General features: G+C 56.9%; 1 protein-coding gene across 1 annotated transcript in view; it reads left to right on the top strand.

The window, feature by feature from the left end:
- CASTOR2 (cytosolic arginine sensor for mTORC1 subunit 2) overlaps positions 1-18,243 on the top strand; it is a 59,550-nt gene extending 41,307 nt beyond the window's left edge. Inside the window, exons 3-9 of the mRNA XM_082600382.1 lie at positions 4,751-4,944; positions 5,627-5,759; positions 6,328-6,451; positions 7,184-7,294; positions 7,769-7,851; positions 12,281-12,375; positions 12,454-18,243. Of these exons, the coding sequence (XP_082456508.1) occupies positions 4,751-4,944; positions 5,627-5,759; positions 6,328-6,451; positions 7,184-7,294; positions 7,769-7,851; positions 12,281-12,375; positions 12,454-12,519 (806 nt within the window). The 3' untranslated portion in view covers positions 12,520-18,243. The remainder of the gene's footprint in view (positions 1-4,750; positions 4,945-5,626; positions 5,760-6,327; positions 6,452-7,183; positions 7,295-7,768; positions 7,852-12,280; positions 12,376-12,453) is intronic.
- Positions 18,244-18,384: the final 141 nt, after the last annotated feature.

Genomic DNA, 18,384 nt, shown 5'->3' with positions numbered 1-18,384 from the left:
TTCCACTCAGTATAATTTCCCAATATCAGGTAGCCTTCAAAAGTGTGTTTTCCCGATACTCTTTATATTTTGACAGTTTTCAGACTTGCACAACCGTTGAGAGCCTACAATTAACACCCCTGTTCCCTCCACCTGAAACTAGACTTGCTGGCTGGTCACCTTTGAGGACAACTGTTTTCACTTCTTGTCCATAAACAGTGCACACATACATTTATTATTTAATGGACCACTTGAAACTAAGACCTCAGGACAGCTCACCCTGAATACCTGAGCCTGTATCAGCTAAGAATAAAAGCCCTCTCCTACTTACCACACCTACAGAATGAGACATTAATTGCATAATTAATACCTACCATAAATTTTATATTCTGATTTCCTTCATGATTGGAAAATGTGTTTCATAGCTGGAAAACCTTGCATAGTATTCTGTCACAGATGAACTGTGGTTCGTCTACCCGGCCCTGGCGTTGACTTTCTGGTAGCTCCCAGGTCTTTGTCTTAAATCCTTTTGGGTTGAACGTTCATACCCATAACTCCTTCTATGTCCCATGTGTAACTACTCCTTTACAGTGAAACTGTACATTTTTAAACTCTTGATACATTTTTCCCCAACTTCTATCCAGAAACCAGCAAAACTCCCAGCAGCAGCATTATAACAGAAAGGCTCTGGCACTTGGCAAGCCCTCGGACACCAGGCACTTAGCTACGCGCTTGATGGGGATTATCCCATTTAATCCTCCGAGCATCTTCTGGAGTCTATCCTGATTTCATCAGCCCAACATTTGAAAACTAAGAAACCAAGAGGTGGTGATTTCCTTCAGAGTCACACAGCCAAGACACAACCCGCCCACCTGACCCCAGGACTCCTGACCCTGCTGCAGGCAGGGTGGCAGAAGCCTGACAAACTCTGTGCAGTGGACGTGACCACTTAGCACAGGGAACCGCAGGTCCTGCAGCCGGAAACAGGGGACTCCTGGGGAGGTGGGGTGGGCTCCCAGCAACAGAGCTGTCGACTTGCTTTCTGGGAGGTGGCAGGCGTCCTCAGCGATCCGCCAGGGAGCGTCCTCAGCTCTGATAGGCTATCTTTAGGGTCTTGGATGATGGGCAGTGACAGTATTAATAATCCCTTTCAGTCTTGGGATGTGTCTGCCTTTCCTCTAGCAAAGAGCAAGCTGGCTCCCTCCTGGCAACTCCTGGCAGCTCCTGGCGGCCCAGCCCCGCAGTGGCACCTCGGGCACCCTGAGGCTTGGCCTGGGTGACGATGGGACCAGGCAGGCCTTCCCTTGCCCCCGGAGTGCCAGGGCAGCATTTGGGGTCCCTGGGGCCAGAAGCAGCGAGCACTGTGGTCTCCAGCTGCTTTGCTGCTCTGACAAAGCTCACCCTTCTGGAAGCTTCAGAGAGGTGACCACTGACCCGGGGTTGACCTCCCTCTCAGTCCAGGCCTGCTGCTTGAAGCACCTCAGTGGGTTCCATCCAGGACTGAGAGCTGGGACTGGCGGAAAGACCCACGCCCACTCACCAGCCACCCAAACTCTGAGTAGCATTTGGATTGAGCTGAATTCCTCTGGGCAGTGGCAGCCTGCAGGCTGCCCGCCATCCCCCACCCGCCCGCTTCTGCCCCCCATCCCCCACCCGCCCGCTTCTGCCCCCATTTCCAGTCGGCCTCAGGCCTGGGCTTCTCCACGGGACCTGTCCAAACCCTCTGAGAGACTCCTCGGAGCAGAGCCTTGGTTACCCTAGCACCCCCTAAAAATGCACATACCCCAGCGCTTTGCAGACTTGGAGGGAATGGCCTTCCCCATTGTATCAGCAGCAGCTTCCCAGCAGCCTCCGCTGCAGAGGACGGAGCCAGGGTTAGAGTTTGTCACTGTCTGAGCCCAAAGCCTGTGTTCTTTGCCACCACCCTCACGTGCTCGCCGAGGACCCCACTGCTAAAGAGCAGGCCCCACTGGATTGTGGAACTCAGGGTAGGGACAGAGGGCAGGCCTGAGGCTGGGGCAGCAGAGGCTCCACCTGCCAGGTGAAGGCCTTACAGGGCCAGTGGAACCACGGTGTCAGAATTGGGACATTGGAACCTCAGCTGCCCGGACACACACACACCCCCGCCAACTTTACAGTCCTGAAGCTAATCCCTGCAAGAGGGGTTTTCGCGGCACCCCACCACGGTCTGGTGGCGGGTCGGGTCTGGACAGACGTGCCACAGTGCCAGAATGAGGTGCCCTCCCCATTTACTGCACCGTGACCTTGAGCCAGTCAGCTTCCCTCTCTGGGCCTCAGTTTCCTATTCTGTGAAATGGGACAGGGACTGACTTCTGAGCCAGGTCTGTAAGCAAATGGACAGCATTCTGCACTGCTGGACTAAGAATTCAGAGGAGTTGGCAGTGTCTGGGGATGACACTGTCTCCCCCGGGGCCCCCTGCCTGATCCTGGGAAGTCAGGTATAGGAGCGTGGGATGATGTCGAAGGCCACCCGCCACCTGGGGTCTGGCAGTGTGACCAAGCCCTGACCACAGAGACTGAGCCGGGGTGGGGGCGGGGGGAGCAGAGAAGGTCGACGGGTGGGAACAGGGCCCTGGGCAGAGCAGAGGGGCAGGGACAGTCGCCACGTCCCTCCTCATCCATTCTTTTGGAGCCTCCGTGTGCCAGGTGCTGAGAATAGCAGAAAACAAAGCCGCTCAAGACAACCGCCCCAGGGCGCTGGCATGCTAGTGAGGCCAATTGTAGACTTGAACTAGCCGCTCACCCCACACGGCCATGGGAATTTAAAGGAACCACAATTAAATACAACTTAAAATTGTATCTCTTCTGTAGCACTGACCACATTTCAAGTGCTCCGTAGCCACATGGGGTAAGTGGCTTTGGACAGCGTAGGTATAGACCATATCTATCATCCCAGAAAGCCCTCTGGGACAGTGCTGGTTCCCAGTGTCACAAGGACTTTGGCTTTTACTCCAGAGAACGTGGAAAGCCACCGGGCAGTTTTGAGTTGTGAGGAGCTTGGAACAGGCAGACAGAGGCAGGTTCACAAAAGCTGATGTGGTCCTGATGTGTTAGCACGTGGTGATGGAAAGGACCCTTCCAGAATTTTCCTAAGAAGGCTTTTGGGGTTCTGCCCTAATGAAAAGTGAAATTAAAATTTTTTATTACGTATATTTATTAATATTTTATTTATTAGTATATTAAAATGGTGCTTCAGATGACGGACCATCAAGGCACCCTGGCCCTCGGTGGCTCCTGGGGCTGTCTTTGCTTAAGATGGCAGGGTTGGGGGCTCACAACACTGCCCCCAGGAAATCCCCTCCATGGCCTGTTCCAGACCCCTTAGAATTTCAGAATTGAACTGGGACACTCAGTTCTGGGGAGCGTGTTTCCTCTGGCGGTCCTGGGGCTGAGAAGTCTCTCTTCTGACACCCCAGATGACAGGTGGAGAGACTAGATGTGGAAGCCTGAGCTCAGGCTTTCCTCCTGCCTCCCCCCTCCCAAACCCCTTCTCTTCTCTGGGAAGCAGCCTACCTCTCCAGCCAGCCTGGCGGAGGACTGGCCCCTCTCAGCCAGCAGGGCCAATGGGCTCCATAGGCTGTGGTTGCCATGACGACCTTAGCTGGGCAGGTAGGAGCCTGGGTGAGGCTTCCGGAGCCATCTTGCTGAGGCCAGCACAGCCCAGCCCAGCTTCCCTCGGGCAGCATGATGATCATCACAGCCCCCTTAACTCACCAGTGTCCGGGCCCCTCTTCTTAGCACCCCCCTTGTTGGGGACCTGGCCCTTCTTCCCATGTGGCGCCCAGCATAGAGCATAAGGGTCTGTTTATAAGTCAGATCTGGGTTTGAATCCTGGCTCTGTTATTCCCTAAGTGATCTTGGGTAAGTCACCAGCCCCTCAGAGCTCTGGTTTGTCACATGTATGGGGTGAAATAACAGTCCTGGTACAGGGTGGGTTTGAGCAGGTGGCTGTGATGCGTGGAGAGTTCCATGTGCAACCTGTGCTCCGTTCTGTGGCCGCCTGTCCATGCAGCTGTGCACGTGTGGGTACCATGTCCCGTGCACAGCCTCCCCTGGGTACTCTTTCTGCAGGACGGGGTGGAAGGATGGTCTTTGTGAGCTAGTCAAGGAGACGGGGCGATCACTGCCGCTCTGAACCTCCCCCACCCTGCCCCTGCCGGTGCCCCCGCCCCCAGGACCCCCAGGCTCTCAGGAGGGACTTGGGTGACAGTCACTGCCCACTGGAAGGTGGCAACCTCAGGAGGCCTTCTGGAGCCGAATGTGCTTCCAGAGGAGTCTGAAGTACAGGTCTAATTGAAGCAGGGAGAAAAATCCCAGGCCCCCCACCCTGTCTTCTCCTGGCCTCCCCTCTACCCCACAGCCCCTGGGAGGTTCCTGGGAACCAGTTTGAAAACCATGGGACCCGGTCCACCGGTGCAAGGTGGTGATGGCAGCACCTGGTACCCAGAAAGGTAGTGAGAACCAGAAATGACAAATTGTTACTGCTGAGTACTCATCACTTCACAGCTGGGGAAACTGAGGCCCAGCACAGATAAACCCCTTGTTCCCATGGTCCCTGCCCTGCTGAGCTGCCCGGCACATCCAGAGTCCTCTGGGAGCCTTCCCTGCTCGGTCCTCCCAGGATGGGACTTTAAGGACGATCCTGTCCTCCTTTGACAGATGAGGGCACTGAGGCCCAGAGGGCGGGCTGGCCGAGGTCACACAGCTGGGGCCCATCCGTCATAAGCCGGCCTTCTGTGTCCCCCTTCAGAGCTGCCCTCCTCGGAACACCTGAGTGTGGCCGACGCCACCTGGCTGGCCCTCAACGTGGTGTCAGGTGGTGGCAGCTTCTCCAGCTCCCAGCCCATCGGTGTGACCAAGATCGCCAAGTCAGTCATCGCTCCGCTGGCCGATCAGAACATCTCTGTGTTCATGCTGTCCACCTACCAGACGGACTTCATCCTGGTGAGCAAGCTGCAGCCCACGCCCAGGCAGCATGGGCACCCCCTCGGATGTGGTCTGTAAAGTTTGTGCCTCTTCCCCCACCCCCATTTCGTGATCAGCTCAGAGAGAGGTCAAGGGTACCTTAGGGTCATCAGTCCAGTGTCAGCATGGCCCTGGCTGGGCTCTAGCCCCACCCACTGCCTGCCCTTTGTGTGGACCATGCTGGGTTTAAGCTGGAGGCCAGGAAGTGAGGGCTGGGGGCGCGTGTGGGTGGGATGCCCTCCTAGCTGGATGTGTGGCTCCCCCAATCCCACACCCCTCCCCTGGGGTGGCAAGTGTGTCTGGTCATGGAGCCAGCGGCATTTCCTGGCTACCGTGTTATTCATGCTCTTCTCCCATAGGGCGTGGCCACCCTGGAGAGTCCTCCCAGGCCAGGGACAGGTGTGGGCACCACACACGAGAGGGAGTGGGGGAGTGGACCTGCACCTCCTGGCCCTCGGCACGGTGTCTTCTCCCCTCCCTGCTGCCCCTGGGGAGGCATGTGCCCCTGGTCCCAGGCTCCCGTCCCCAACCAGGACAGTAGGAGGCAAGGACAGGGGAAGCTCATTCTGGGGACAGAATCTCAGAGTGAAGGGGCTGGTGACCCCAGGCCCACTCCATCCAGGGACCATGGTGCACTCACTCTTTGACCCCCCGTCCCCAGGTGCGTGAGCGGGACCTGCCCTTCGTTACCCACACCTTGTCATCAGAGTTCACCATCCTGCGGGTCGTCAATGGCGAGACAGTGGCAGCTGAGAACCTTGGCATCACCAACGGCTTCGTGAAGCCCAAGATGGGTGAGTTGGGGGAGGGGGGGTTTGTGCAGAGAGACCTCAAGGAATTACCAGGTCCTGCCCCAGGGCATCCCCACTCTCAGAGCATCAGTTGAGGGCCAGGCATAACACGGTACAACAGTCCTGATCAGACTCTGTTCGCAAGGTCTAGCCAGGGCAGTGGATGTGGATGCAGCCAGCAACGGCCAGAGGCCACTTTTGACCCAGTCCAGGCTATCAGGCCAGGCCTCCCAGAGGCAGTGACTCTCAAGCTGAAGCTTGGAGCACAAGTAGGAGCTAAGCCAGGTAGTGAAGGTTGGGAAGGGCGTTCCAGGCAGGCGGCATGGCATGTGCAAAGGCCCAGGGGCCTGGGGGTGGGCCGGGAGGATCAGGAGAGCTGTAGGGGGTGCTGGAGGCTGGAGAAGCGACAGGGGCCAGGTCTTGCAGGGCCTGCAGCCGGCCTCCCCAGAGCAGCTGCCGGCTGACCCCACCCCTCTTCCTGGGCCCTCTCCTGCCCCACGATGCTCCTCTCCTGCCCCACGATGCTCCTCTCCTCCCGGCCTCAGCACCCCTTGTCTCTGTGCTCTCACAGTCCAGAGGCCCGTCATCCACCCACTGTCCAGCCCGAGCAACAGGTTCTGTGTCACCAGCCTGGACCCGGACACACTGCCCGCTGTTGCCACACTCCTCATGGATGTCATGTTCTACTCCAACGGGTAGGGCCTCCTCGGGTGTGAGGGGCTGCAGGGTGGCCAGGGGGAGACACGGCTCTGTCTAGTAGCCCCAGTCTGAGGTGGGGGGAGACACAGACCTGCCCTGGGAGCTCGTTTGAGAAGCGAGACATGGCTGTACCCCAGATCCCCATTCTAAGAAGGGAGAATGGCATTCCTTGGGAACCCCAAAACCTGGTGAAGCCCTAGGTCCACATGTGGATATAATAAACACCCCACTGTCACCCGAGCTCCTAGGGCAAGCCCAGTCATTTGAAGAGCTGGGAACTCAGGTGTTTTCATTTGGTGGACAACAGCTTTGCATTTTTCCTCAGGGCAGATTGTAAGTTTTGGCCAACACCAAGTGGAGCGGGGCCAGGGGCCAGTGAGCTGACAGTGACCATAGACTGTGCCCTGAGATGTGGGCCATCACAGGGACAGAGAAGCCACCCCCAGGAAGGGGCAAGTGTAGCCTGTGCCGAGGGCGGGATGGGTCTCCAGAAACGTGAAGTGCGGTGCTCACCTCTGTGAATACCGTGGAATCATCCACACCTCACAGATGCAGAGACCGATGCAGGTAGCGCCTCAGGGTCCGCCAGCAAGGCAGGATCAGAGCCAGGACTTGGCCCGTGCTCTTCCCAACACCCCCAGACTGATGGGCGGGGCAGGGGGGCCTGGTGGGGCTTGGGGTGCCGCGGGGGCCCCACTCCACCCCTCACCAGCTGCCCCGGCCCCCAGAGTGAAGGACCCCATGGCGGCCGGCGATGACTGTGGCCACATCCGCTTCTTCTCCTTCTCCCTCATCGAGGGCTACATCTCCCTGGTGATGGACGTGCAGACCCAGCAGAGGTGAGCCGGGCCCCGGCGTGGAGGCTTGTGACGGGCTTATCACCCACTTGGTCCTAATACGTCCCTACCCCAGCCCTTCATGGCAGGTGAGTGGCCCCGGCTTACAGATGACAGGCCGCTCAGAGACAAAGTCCCCGGGTCAACCAGTGCCATCCAGTGCTGTTTGTCCCTCACCCCCCCACCCCCGTCTGGAGCTGGAGGGGGGGTACCCTGCCCAGCCTGAGCAACGGGGGCAGTTGTTCCAAAGCCCGGTCCCAGCCTTGCTTTCCTGCTCCCCCGACCCACCCCCAGACGAGGAAGGTGCAGTGAGTGTGCTGAGGGCTTGGGAGAGTCCTTGGGGCCCCTGAGCTCAGGCCAGACACCCCCTTGCTCTGGCCCTACATCAGTGCCCACGGACAGGGAATGCTCCAGGGAGGGCTGGCAGAGGGAGCACCGTTAACATCTGGGGATTAACATCGCTCGCTCCCTTTCAAGGTTTCCTAGTAATCTGTTGTTCACAAGCGCATCTGGAGAGCTCTGGAAGATGGTGCGGATTGGAGGACAGCCCCTAGGATTTGGTGAGCCCGGGGGGCTGGGGCCGGCATTGCCGAGCGCCGTGCATCTGTACCCCTGGTATAGATGGGGAGGCTGAGGTCCCCACAGGCCACGCGGTCCCTTGACCAGTGAGTGACGGGAGGCACTGGCCTCGGAGGGTGGAAGAGCAGCTTCAAGCAAAGCACTCTTCTCCGCCCCCTCCCCACTGAAAAATTAAAACCTGCTTATTATTAGAATATTGGGAACATGATAAAAATAGAAGAGGAAAAAAAAAATCTCTCCTTAGTCCCACTGTTGACAGGGAAGAATGACTGTTGTCATTTTTAATGAAGTTTTTTTCTTTTTTTTTTTTTTTTTTTTTTGCGGTACGCGGACCTCTCACTGCTGTGGCCTCTCCCGTTGCGGAGCACAGGCTCCGGACGCGCAGGCCCAGCGGCCATGGCTCACGAGCCCAGCCGCTCCACGGCATGTGGGATCTTCCCGGACTGGGGCACGAACCTGTGTCCCCTGCATCGGCAGGTGGACTCTCAACCACTGAGCCACCAGGGAAGACCCGAGTTGTTTTTTTTTTTTTTTAACACAATTGCCGAACAACTTACAGTAAAAATCAGACATCCCAGCCCCTCACCTTTTTCCCTATGTAATCACAGTGACCTGATCCCCCAGGAGAGAATTCACAGGAATCCCCCAAGACTCAGTCTAGCTTCAGTTTCCACAATTGTCCAAACTATCTTTGGTAGATGGCTTTTCCCATCAGCATATTCCAAGGGGCCACAGGTCTCAGACCCCTCGGTTAGAAGGGGCCACACGGCACCGATTCTCCCGGTGCTGAGTGTAGGCTGCTGGCCCCATTGTGGTGACTGCAGCGAGCTTTGTCTTGATGAGACATGATTTCTTTGGGCTAGACTTGTCAGACCCAAGACCTTGAACCCAGAAGAGGCTCTTGGTAAATCACAGGGCATTTGTTTCGGGGAGTGCCCCTCAGCTGGCCCTGATGGAATCAGTAAACCCTGATTTCCCATAGACAGAGTGCAGAATGTTCCAGATAAAGCTCAGACTGCTCCAAGGGCTGTGGGGTCAGCCCAGGGGGCTCTGCTTCTGGGACAGGACATGAAGGTGGCAGGGCATTTTGACCTGAGGGCCACAGATCGGAGAGGGAACCAGGTTCTGCCGCCTGCCTGTGGCTTTCTCTGGACAAGGTCGCAGATGGACAGTAACTAGCAGGACTGGACAGTACCCCCTAACTTTTGCTCACATCAAGGCCAAAGCCAGAGCCATCCCGGGGGCAGGACAGTGGGCTGCTTTCTGCAGTGCTAGGAAATGTACACTGAAGGCTCCTGGTCCAACCCTGGGCTCCGGCCTGTCTCTCGGGGCCACCTTCTCCACAGACCCCAGCATTTCTCCCACCCACATTTGCTGCCCAGTTTGGGGCTGTGGGGACGTGGAGACCCAGTAGCCTAGAGGCAAGTTCGCCAGTGAAGGAAGCTGAAGGAAACCAGGGTGACCTTGGGCAGGTTGCTTAACCTCTGAGCCTCAGTTTCCTAGTCTGTAAAACAAGGATGGTGGTAGATCCTGCTTCAGGGTGGTGCGAAGCCCTCCGTGACGTGTCAGTTACACCAAGTGCTCAGCAAGCAGCAGTTGCTGTCACTGTCACATGTAAGGACATGTAACGCTTGGAGAGGGTTGAGGAAGGGAAGGCTTCCCAGAGGAAGTGGCCCCAGAGGTGACCAGTGGATGTTAAGCCGGCTGATGGGGAGGAGAGGGCGGCACCAGCAGAGGTGGCTGTGACGCAGTGGTGCCTCTCCACGGTAGAAACCGTGGAAAAGAGCCTCACCAGGTCATCACAGGCAAAGGGGCAGGCGTCACTGGAGACTCAGAAGAGAAGCAGGAAGTTGTGCATATCAGTTTATCTCTTTTTTTTTTTTTTTTTTTTTACTGAAGTAGAGTTGATTTACAATGTTACGTTAATTTCTGCTGTACAGCAAAGTGATTCAGTTATATATACATATATATGTATTCTTTTTCATATTCTTTTCCATTTTAGTTTATTACAGGATATTGAATATAGTTCCCTGTGCTCTACAGTAGGACCTTGTTGTTTATCCATTCTGTATGTAATAGTTTGCATCTGCTAACCCGAACCTCCCACTCCGTCCCTCCCCCACCCCCCTCCCCCCTTGGCAACCACAAGTCTGATCTCTATGTCTGAGAGTCTGTTTCTGTTTCGTAGATAGGTTCATTTGTGTCATATTTTAGATTCCACATGTAAGTGATATCATATGGTGTTTGTCTTTCTCTGACTTACTTCGCTTAGTATGATCATCTCTAGGTCCATCCATGTTGCTGCAAGTGGCATTATTTCATTCTTTTTTATGGCTGAGTAGTAGTCCATTGTGTATATATGTACCACATCTTCTTTATCCATTCATCTGTCAGTGGACATTTAGGTTGTTTCCATGTCTTGGCCATTGTGAATAGTGCTGCTGCGAACATTGTGGTGCATGTATCTTTTCAAATTATAGTTTTGTCTGGGTATATGCCCAGGAGTGGGATTGCTGGATCATATGGCAAATGTATTTTTAGTTTTTTGAGGAACCTCCATACTGTTTTTCATAGTGGCTGCACCAACCGTGTGGGAGGGTTTCCTTTTCTCCACACCCTCTCCTGCATTTGTTATTTGTAGATTTTTTAGTGACGGCCATTCTGACCCGTATGAGGTGGTACCTCATTGTAGTTTTATTTGCATTTCTCTAATAGTTAGTGACGCATATCAGCTTATCTTTTTATCCCCAGCTTTGCTTCAAAGTTTACCAAAATACACTCAGTATAATAATATTACAGAAAAAAGAAAGTCAGGTTGAAGGGAGAATCGAGGTGGGATAGTAGATGAAACTTGAATCATCTTACCATCTGCAGTTGCCCTGGGCTGTTCTGAGTGGCCTCACAGGCGGGCGACAAGGGACACAGTGTGTGAGAAGCAGCACTGTGAATCTAGCAGGCAGCAGCTGGATCTACCTTCCCGGGATGTGGAGGGTTTTAGCGCCTGGCTAATAGCTATAAATAGCCCTGCAAAAAAAATAACTTGAGAATCTGAAAGATTCTAGACTGGTGAATTCCATATGTTTTAGACCACGGTTTGCAGGAAATATGTTTTCCATCACAGCCCAGCACACACATACACAAAACAACTCTACGGTTTCACAAAACTGCACTCGCTCTGGTGCTGAGCTGTTTGCCCTTCCCTTTTCTGTCGTCATTTTGTAAAACACTGGTTACCAGCCTTCTAAATTGATGTCCCAAATGGGTCACTACCCACGGTTTGAAAGGCACCATTCTAGACCCTAATCTCCTACCCGCGCCGCCCCCCCTTTACAGAACTGAAAATGAATGTGTCTGTAGCTAAAGAATCTTAGGACACAACCGGTCTCCACCACGTAGCAGCACAGACGGTCACCAGAAGTGCAAGCACGAGGCCTGTACAGCCACCAAAGGGGCCCATGGGCCCAGCCAGGAGCCCTGGGAGACCAAGCAGAAAGCAGCAGCTTGAGAAACCTGCAGGGTCATGTCTAGGTCCCAGCGTGGGCTGACAAGCAGGACCAGGGCCGGGGAGTGAAAGGGCGCTGGGGAGGCTGCGGGTGGTCCCCCAGGGTGAAGCCCAGGTTGATGCCCAGGCTCTGGCCCCAGAATCCCATGGGGAGCTGGTGTCCAGATCTGGACTCTCCCACCCAATCGGGACAGCGCTGGGGAAATGCATCATCGCCAGAATCAGAACAGTAGCTTTGAGGGGTTGTGCTGATGGAGAGGAGAGTGGTCCTCAGATCCTGGAGGTCTTCCTGGTGCCTTCAAAGCAGGGAGGAGGGTGGAGGAGAGGGGAGAACCATCCCCAGGCAACCCGAAGACCACCTTATTGGCTGAGGTTTGGAGGAGGCCAGAAGGCCACTGCTTTGGAGAAGCAGAAGGAGAAGGAAATGACATTTCTCGTGATCAGATGCCTGACACTGCCTTTAAGACAGGCAGGGACCTTTACCCAGTGGGGACTCCAATGAGGAAACTGAGGCTCAGAGAGAGGAAGTGACTTGGCCACGTCATCTGGCTAGAAAAGGGCGACAAAAAAGAGGGCCTGAACCCACGTCCTTTTATCGCCACTCTACCTCCAGCTCTGTTTAGGGAACTCGCAAGATGGCCAGGAAGATGAGTCCAAACTACGAGGCATGGGAAACAGGCAGAGGGTGGTCACAGTTAGACAGAAGTGGCTTCTGTGGAGCCCTGAGGATGGAGAGCTCACTGCTGGCCAAAGAGATCAGAGAAGCCTGCTAGAGGGAGGGGTGGGGAGTCTCTGGGAAGCTTGCGGGTACAGGGCGGGCACTGCCAGCAGAGGGAGGGGAGGGGCCAAGGTTGTGCTGGGTGGCGGGTGGGGAGGAGGCTGAACGTGGTCCCTGCCTCTGTCCCCAGATGAGTGTGGCATCGTGGCCCAGATCTCCGAGCCCTTAGCTGCTGCTGACATCCCCGCCTACTACATCAGTACCTTCAAGTTCGACCACGCACTGGTGAGTGTCCGGCAGCAGCCCCCAGGCAGGGCAAGCCTGGCTCCAGGGGCTCACGGCTCTGCTTCCCACCCCTCGCAGGTACCAGAAGAAAACATCAATGGCGTCATCAGCGCCCTGAAAGTCAGCCAAGCTGAGAAGCATTAGGAGGGCCTCTTCCGCTCCTCCCCGTCTGCCCCCCAGGCCTGGGCCCAGCCCCATCCTGAAGATTCTTCTCGCAGTATTTCTCAACAGACTGGAAAATCGGCCCCAGGGTCCCCAAGGAAGGGGTCCCTAGGACACGCCCCTGATGGCTGACCCCGCCAGGCCTGTGGCCCAAGCCAAGCCCCCCCCGTGCCCTCCTGCCTTCCTAGAGCCCCCAGACCCTCCAGAGAACCCCCCCCCCCCGCCTCCTTCCCCAACCCCTACCCCAGAAAATGATGTCTGAGGCCCAGGGAGCTTGTGAGCTGACCCACCTTCTCCTTCTGCCTCGCCCACGGCCGGGGGCAGACGCCAAAGGAAGCTGGCGCCTTCTACAGGACACTGGGAGTACCGTTTCTCGGGTCATCTCGGGGGGCTGGCTAAACAGGGCTGAGTTCATGGGGCCCCAGAAGGCCCTTGTGAGGGTAGGGGTTCTGGCCCCTGTGGTCACTGGTCTCTGGTTCCATTGGCTCTGGGCTGGTTCCTGCAGAGTAGAGGCCAGTGGGCAGCCCTGTGGTCGTGTGCTGGTGAGGCTTCAAGGGAGCTCGGGTGGGGCCCTGAGCTGGGGGGGGACCCAGTCCCCCAGAACCTGGCCTGCCAGCCACAGGGTCTGTGCCCCAACTCCCAGCAAGACTGCCAAAGGGGCCTGTCCAGACCCTCCCCACCACAAGCGCTCAGTCCCAGGGGGAGGGCGGTTCCCAGGAGACCCACCAGCCTGGGGCACGAGCTCCTGTCCCTTCTGCTTTCCCTGGACCCTCCTGGGGCTGGCAGAGCCTCGGGTTCCCCTAAATGGGGGCAGCCCCAGCCTTCTGGGCCTGGGGTTTCTTAGGTCACCCCCACCTCCCCCAGCAGTTAACTAGACCAGCACAGGGCTCCCCCGTTTTCCTGCCCCACCCCCTCGCCCCACTTTTGAGGGAAAGTGGAAGGCCTCTGCCCCCAACTCACCTGCCCACCCACCCCTCGGTCCAGGGACCGTGGCGTTCATGAGTACTTGACCTGGGAGGCAGCTTATCTGAGCCTTAATAGAGAAAACCGTACCTTGTTTTAGTTTCTTATTTAATGTATTTGCACCCAGGCTGCAGCTGGCAGTAGTTTCAGGGGATGGCCCGCTGAGTCTGCCGGGGCTCAGAGTGTGACATCGCTTGGTTGGCATCCTGTGGCTCCAGGGACAAGCTTGAGAATCGGGAGCTGCTTCCAGGGGTCTCGGCCCTCCCTTGGGAGCAGAAAGCTGGGAGCAGAGGTCTGTTACGATACAGGGGTCCCTGGAGTATCCCCCCACGGAGCTGCCAAGGCAGAGTGGTTCTGAGCGTCAGAGGGGACTCGAGGGCCGCAGGGCGGTGGACAGCCAGCTGGCAAGCCAGCCCCCTCGGAGAATGGGGTGGCCCCCGTGCCTCCTCTCCAGCTGGGGGTGTTTTCCAAGCAAGCAGGACCTGCAGGGTCCTCCTCGGTGCCCGGGCAGCAGCTGACACGTGCTGTCCCTGAGAAGGTCAGAGGAGAAGGGACATTCTCTTGGGCTGGTGAAGCCCCACCCACCCCCATTCTCTGTGCCGCGTGGGACCCTCTGAGCCATGGAAACCCACCAGGTGGGGAAGCTGTCCGTCTGTATCCTTGCAGATGTTCGGGGCCCAAGTACTGATTCGGAACCCACGTGTTTTGTGTTTTTTTTAAGTTAATTCATTTTGCACAAAACACCAAAACATGTCAATTGTTTGCTGGCTCCAAAACAGGGGTGTCCACGTGGGCAGGGCAGCACTTCACGCCCCGAGAGTCCCCTACTGTCCTTGGAAGGCCTTGATTTTTCCGTGGCACGCCCTCCAGACCCCTTCCTGTCTGTCCCCCCCTCACCGTGTCACTCCCCCGCCTCTCCTTCCTGCCGAGCAAGTGTGTCGGCCCCTTGACCCCCCAGAAACGTGTGCTCCCTAGACCCCCTAGGACGTATATTGTACACACATATAAATACCTGTGTTTTATGTTGATATAGATATATACTGTAAATAGCATATATACTTGAGCAATATATATGTTAATATATACTGTGTGAGCGTGCACACGCGTGTGTGCGTGTGTGTGTGTCGGGGCGTGAGGGCTTCCGCCCCGCGGTGTCTGCCGTGCACACAGGCACGTTTTGAGCCACCATATATTTTTAATTCAAGTATATAGGCAATACGATTATTAGAGAAGCCGGCTGGCTGCCTCGGCCCTGACTTGAGAGAAAAACTAAACCAGCGGCCCAGGAACTGAGCTCTGGGGCGGGTGTTGAGGGTCCCTACCCCCTCCTCCCCGAATCTCCCTTGAAAGCTGGATTCAGCCCCTTCCTGTAATCCCGTTGGCATGACCAAGGCCCCTGGACACCCTTATTTTATTTGGGGGACAGTGGCACAGAGGGAGGAACAGTTGGAACAGAACAGCCCCCTTGCCTGCGCTCTCAGCCCGAAGACCTGGCCCAGCTGGACGGGCGCCCTCCGGCTTTCCGTCCAGGTCTGCTCCCACAGCCCCATCACCTGATTTCTTTCGCTTTAGAAGCCTCAGGTTCTTTCCCCAGGTCGCCTCCGGGGGACTGGCCCCATCCGGCTGAGACAGGGACGGATGGATGCCCTTGATGTTGTTTCCGGGAGGGGCTGGTGCAAGGACTCGGCTCTCTGGGCCACACAGGTGTGTATCCAGCTGACGGGGCAGGAGCCAACACCCTGAAAACCTGCCTCCTCTATTCCGCACACCCCCATCCTCCCGCTGTGTGCAGAGGCCGGCGCGTCCTCCGTGCCTGTGTGTGCCCGTGAGTCAGCGGGTGGGTCAGCGATCTGGGGGAAGAATGGTCGCCCCGGTGGCTGGCTGCCCCCAGCCACCTCTGGCTTTGCTGTGCGCAGGGGTCCCCAGACCCCCAGAGAGGCGACCTGAAGAGGGTGCCCTGTCAGGCTGAGGCACTCTAGGCTCTGGCTTGGGGGTGAGCAGGTAGCCCAGGAGCTGCCAGCTGGGCTCCAGGTGTGTCTTTTGAGTCTGTGCGGTTCCCTGGTAAGAAAAGCTCAAACCGTCTAAATGCTGCGCCCGCTCCTCACCCGCCCCATCCCTGCACACTGCAGAGCTGCACAAGGCTAAGGGAGACCAGGGGCCGCGATCACCCCCTTCACCCCTGCCCCCAATTATAAAAATCTGCCTCTTTGGCTCAGCTCTCAACATGGGCGCCCCTGGTTCCTAAGAAACCCCATTCTCCCTCGGCCCTAGTCCTGGTCCAGCAAAGAGTTGGGCAGTGCCCGCTCTGCACCTCTTCCCTCCACAGGGGTTTCCAGAGCCCCCCAGGAGGCGGTGCCTACACCACTGACCTCAGCCCAGGGCACCCATCCAAGCAGGAGAGGCACATAAGACCTCCCTTCCCCAGGATTCCGGGGGTCCAGAACCCCCCAAGCACCAGCATTCTCCCCCTCCCATCAACTCCGGGCCACAGGCCCCTGGTGGGAAGGGAGGGACCGGGTGACCTGGAGCTGGCCGCTGTGGCCTCCCCATACGGGCAGCATGGCCTCGGTGGCCAGTGTGGTGTCCAGAAAATGCATGGTCAGTTGGGGCTTGTCCCCTCTGTGGTGACAGAGGATGCCATGGAGCTCAGGAGAGGAGGCTGTGCGGGGGATAGGAAGGGCCAGGCCCCTACCCCAAGCCAGCGGTACCATTTGCCTGATAATCAAAGATGAACCTGCCCACCCACCACCTGCCCCTTCTGGCCACACTTCCCAGCCACCCTGGGCCACCTTTCTGAGCCTCTGGATCTGGATGTGGGCACACGCAGGGCCCTTCCCAGCCCCAGCTAAGAGAGGGGACGTTGGGGACCTTCCAGGTAGCACTACAGCCCTGTGCCAGGAATTTTTGATGCTCCTTCCTGAGGGAAAATTGTGGCAGGGGGGCGGGTAGGAAGGAAGCACCCCCAGTGTATGTGTCTGTGGCCAGTGTAAGCCATGGCTGGGGAGCAGCCCCCCAGGCACTGCCGTCACGGCCGCCGAGAAGCGGAGTTGGTGGTTGGCTTGGCAGGCAGAGCTTAGGGGAGGACGATGGGGTCTCCCAGCGGTGGAAAGACAGGGGCTTGGGCTCTTCAGGTTTCCTGGGTACTGTGCTGAGGCAGGGGCTAGGCCTGGAGGGGGCAGTGGCCCTCTATTCAAGGAGGCCGCCTGGGAAGGGAGCCACCAAGATGGCGCACGTTGGTCAACCGAGATGGCAGACGGTGGTCAGCCCAGCAGAGGTTGGGCTTGGGAAGAGTGGACGGGACTTGTGAAGGGAGTTGAGCCCTGGTATAGCTAGATACCTTTTCTCACATGCCAGCTCTTTTCCGTTCTTTCATTTTCAAATTAGAGGCAGCAAAAGGACCGTTTTCCGTAGACCAAGGGAGAGAGAAAGCTGCAGGGTGGGCTATGGCCTTCAGCTTTGAAACCCACGCCCTCCTGGGAAGCCTGCTTTCTTGGGAGGGAAGGATGGGAGCTGTTGGCTGAGGCAGCCTGCTGTCCTTGGGGCTGAGGGCACCAGGAGTGGCCTGGAGTACAGGTAGCAGCCTGCGGCCTGGCCCGTGCTTTCGCCCGTGCTTTCGCCCATGCTTTCGTGGGCAGCCTGGTGGGGAGGGAGTTTGTGGCTCTCGGTTCTCGGTGTGGGAGGCTGTGAACGTGGCAAGTGCTGGGCATCAGAGCAGTGTTCTGGGCAGGACCACACGTGTGTGTATACGCACACGTGAGTGTGAGTGTGTGCTGTGTCACGCACCCTAGTGTGGACGCGAGCACACACGTGCAGAGCCCAGATCCGAGTGAAGGGACTGGCTCGTCCAGTATTTCGAGGCCTGGGTACGTTCTTACCCCAGGGCCGCATGTAGGTTGAAGGGGTGCGGGCAGCAGACCTCGAACGCAAGGCAGCCCCACCCCCCTTGACTTTGCTAAAACTGCTCTGCAGACAGACGGGGCAGAGGTGTCCCTGCGGGGGCTGTGCTCTGCCCTGCAGAGGCCCGGAGGTCCATGCAGCCAAGGGCTAGACCTGCTGGGCGGACTCCTCAGAAGCAGCCAGTCCTGAAGACAGTATTTACAGGGAGGGGTTCTGGGGGCTGGTGCCCCTTTGCCTACTGGGGCTCACCCATGAAGAGCATCCAACAAAGTTGGAAACCGGAGTGGAGGGCCAAGTGGGGTGGGTGAAAAACAGGCCAAATTCAGGTCCCAAGGCAGAGGCCAAGCCTAGTGCATTTTCCTGTCCACTGCTTCAGTTTACCTGTTCAGAAAATGGTCCAGGAAGAGCTGGGCAGGGTTGGCTCCAAAACTGGGGGTGGGGAGGTGTAACAGCAAACAAAACCCCAAGCCCTCCTCTTGCTCTTTGCCAAAATCATTTCCGTTATCCTGAGATGGGGGTGAGTGGATGTTGGCTGCACAGCAGGGCTCAGAGGGGCCTCTGCCCTGCCCAGGGTTTCGCCTTGGGGGTCTGGCCCTCCCCTGGCATGCCCCGGGTCACCAGCAGTAGCAGCGGCACTTGCATCTGTCCCAAGGTCTGGGCAAGGGGAGAACCGGGCAGCCCTGTACCCCAGGCCCTCACACTTTCTTTCTTTCTTGAAAAAACACAAAACCCTTGAGATTCATGTACTGTATGACAGAGAGAAAAAAAGTACCTAATGTTCCCCCCAAAAAAGACAGTATATTTTGTACTTTGTAAAGTGTTCATTAAAATGGAAGAAAAAAATGATGTTGGCTGACGGCTGTCTGATTTTGTGCTGATCCAGGGCTATGTCTCATCTCTCTCCCTTCTCCATACCGTGGGTGGAGGAACACAGGCCAGGAGCTGGGAGGAGCCAAAGCAAGAATCCGAGAGAGGAAAAAGCCCTGA

This window comes from Mesoplodon mirus (genome assembly GCF_964341445.2).
Source record: "Mesoplodon mirus genome assembly, chromosome: 15".
Lineage (NCBI taxonomy): Eukaryota > Metazoa > Chordata > Mammalia > Artiodactyla > Ziphiidae > Mesoplodon > Mesoplodon mirus.
The sequence above is the reverse complement of the archived record's forward strand: the minus strand, read 5'-3'. Positions and strand labels throughout refer to the sequence as shown.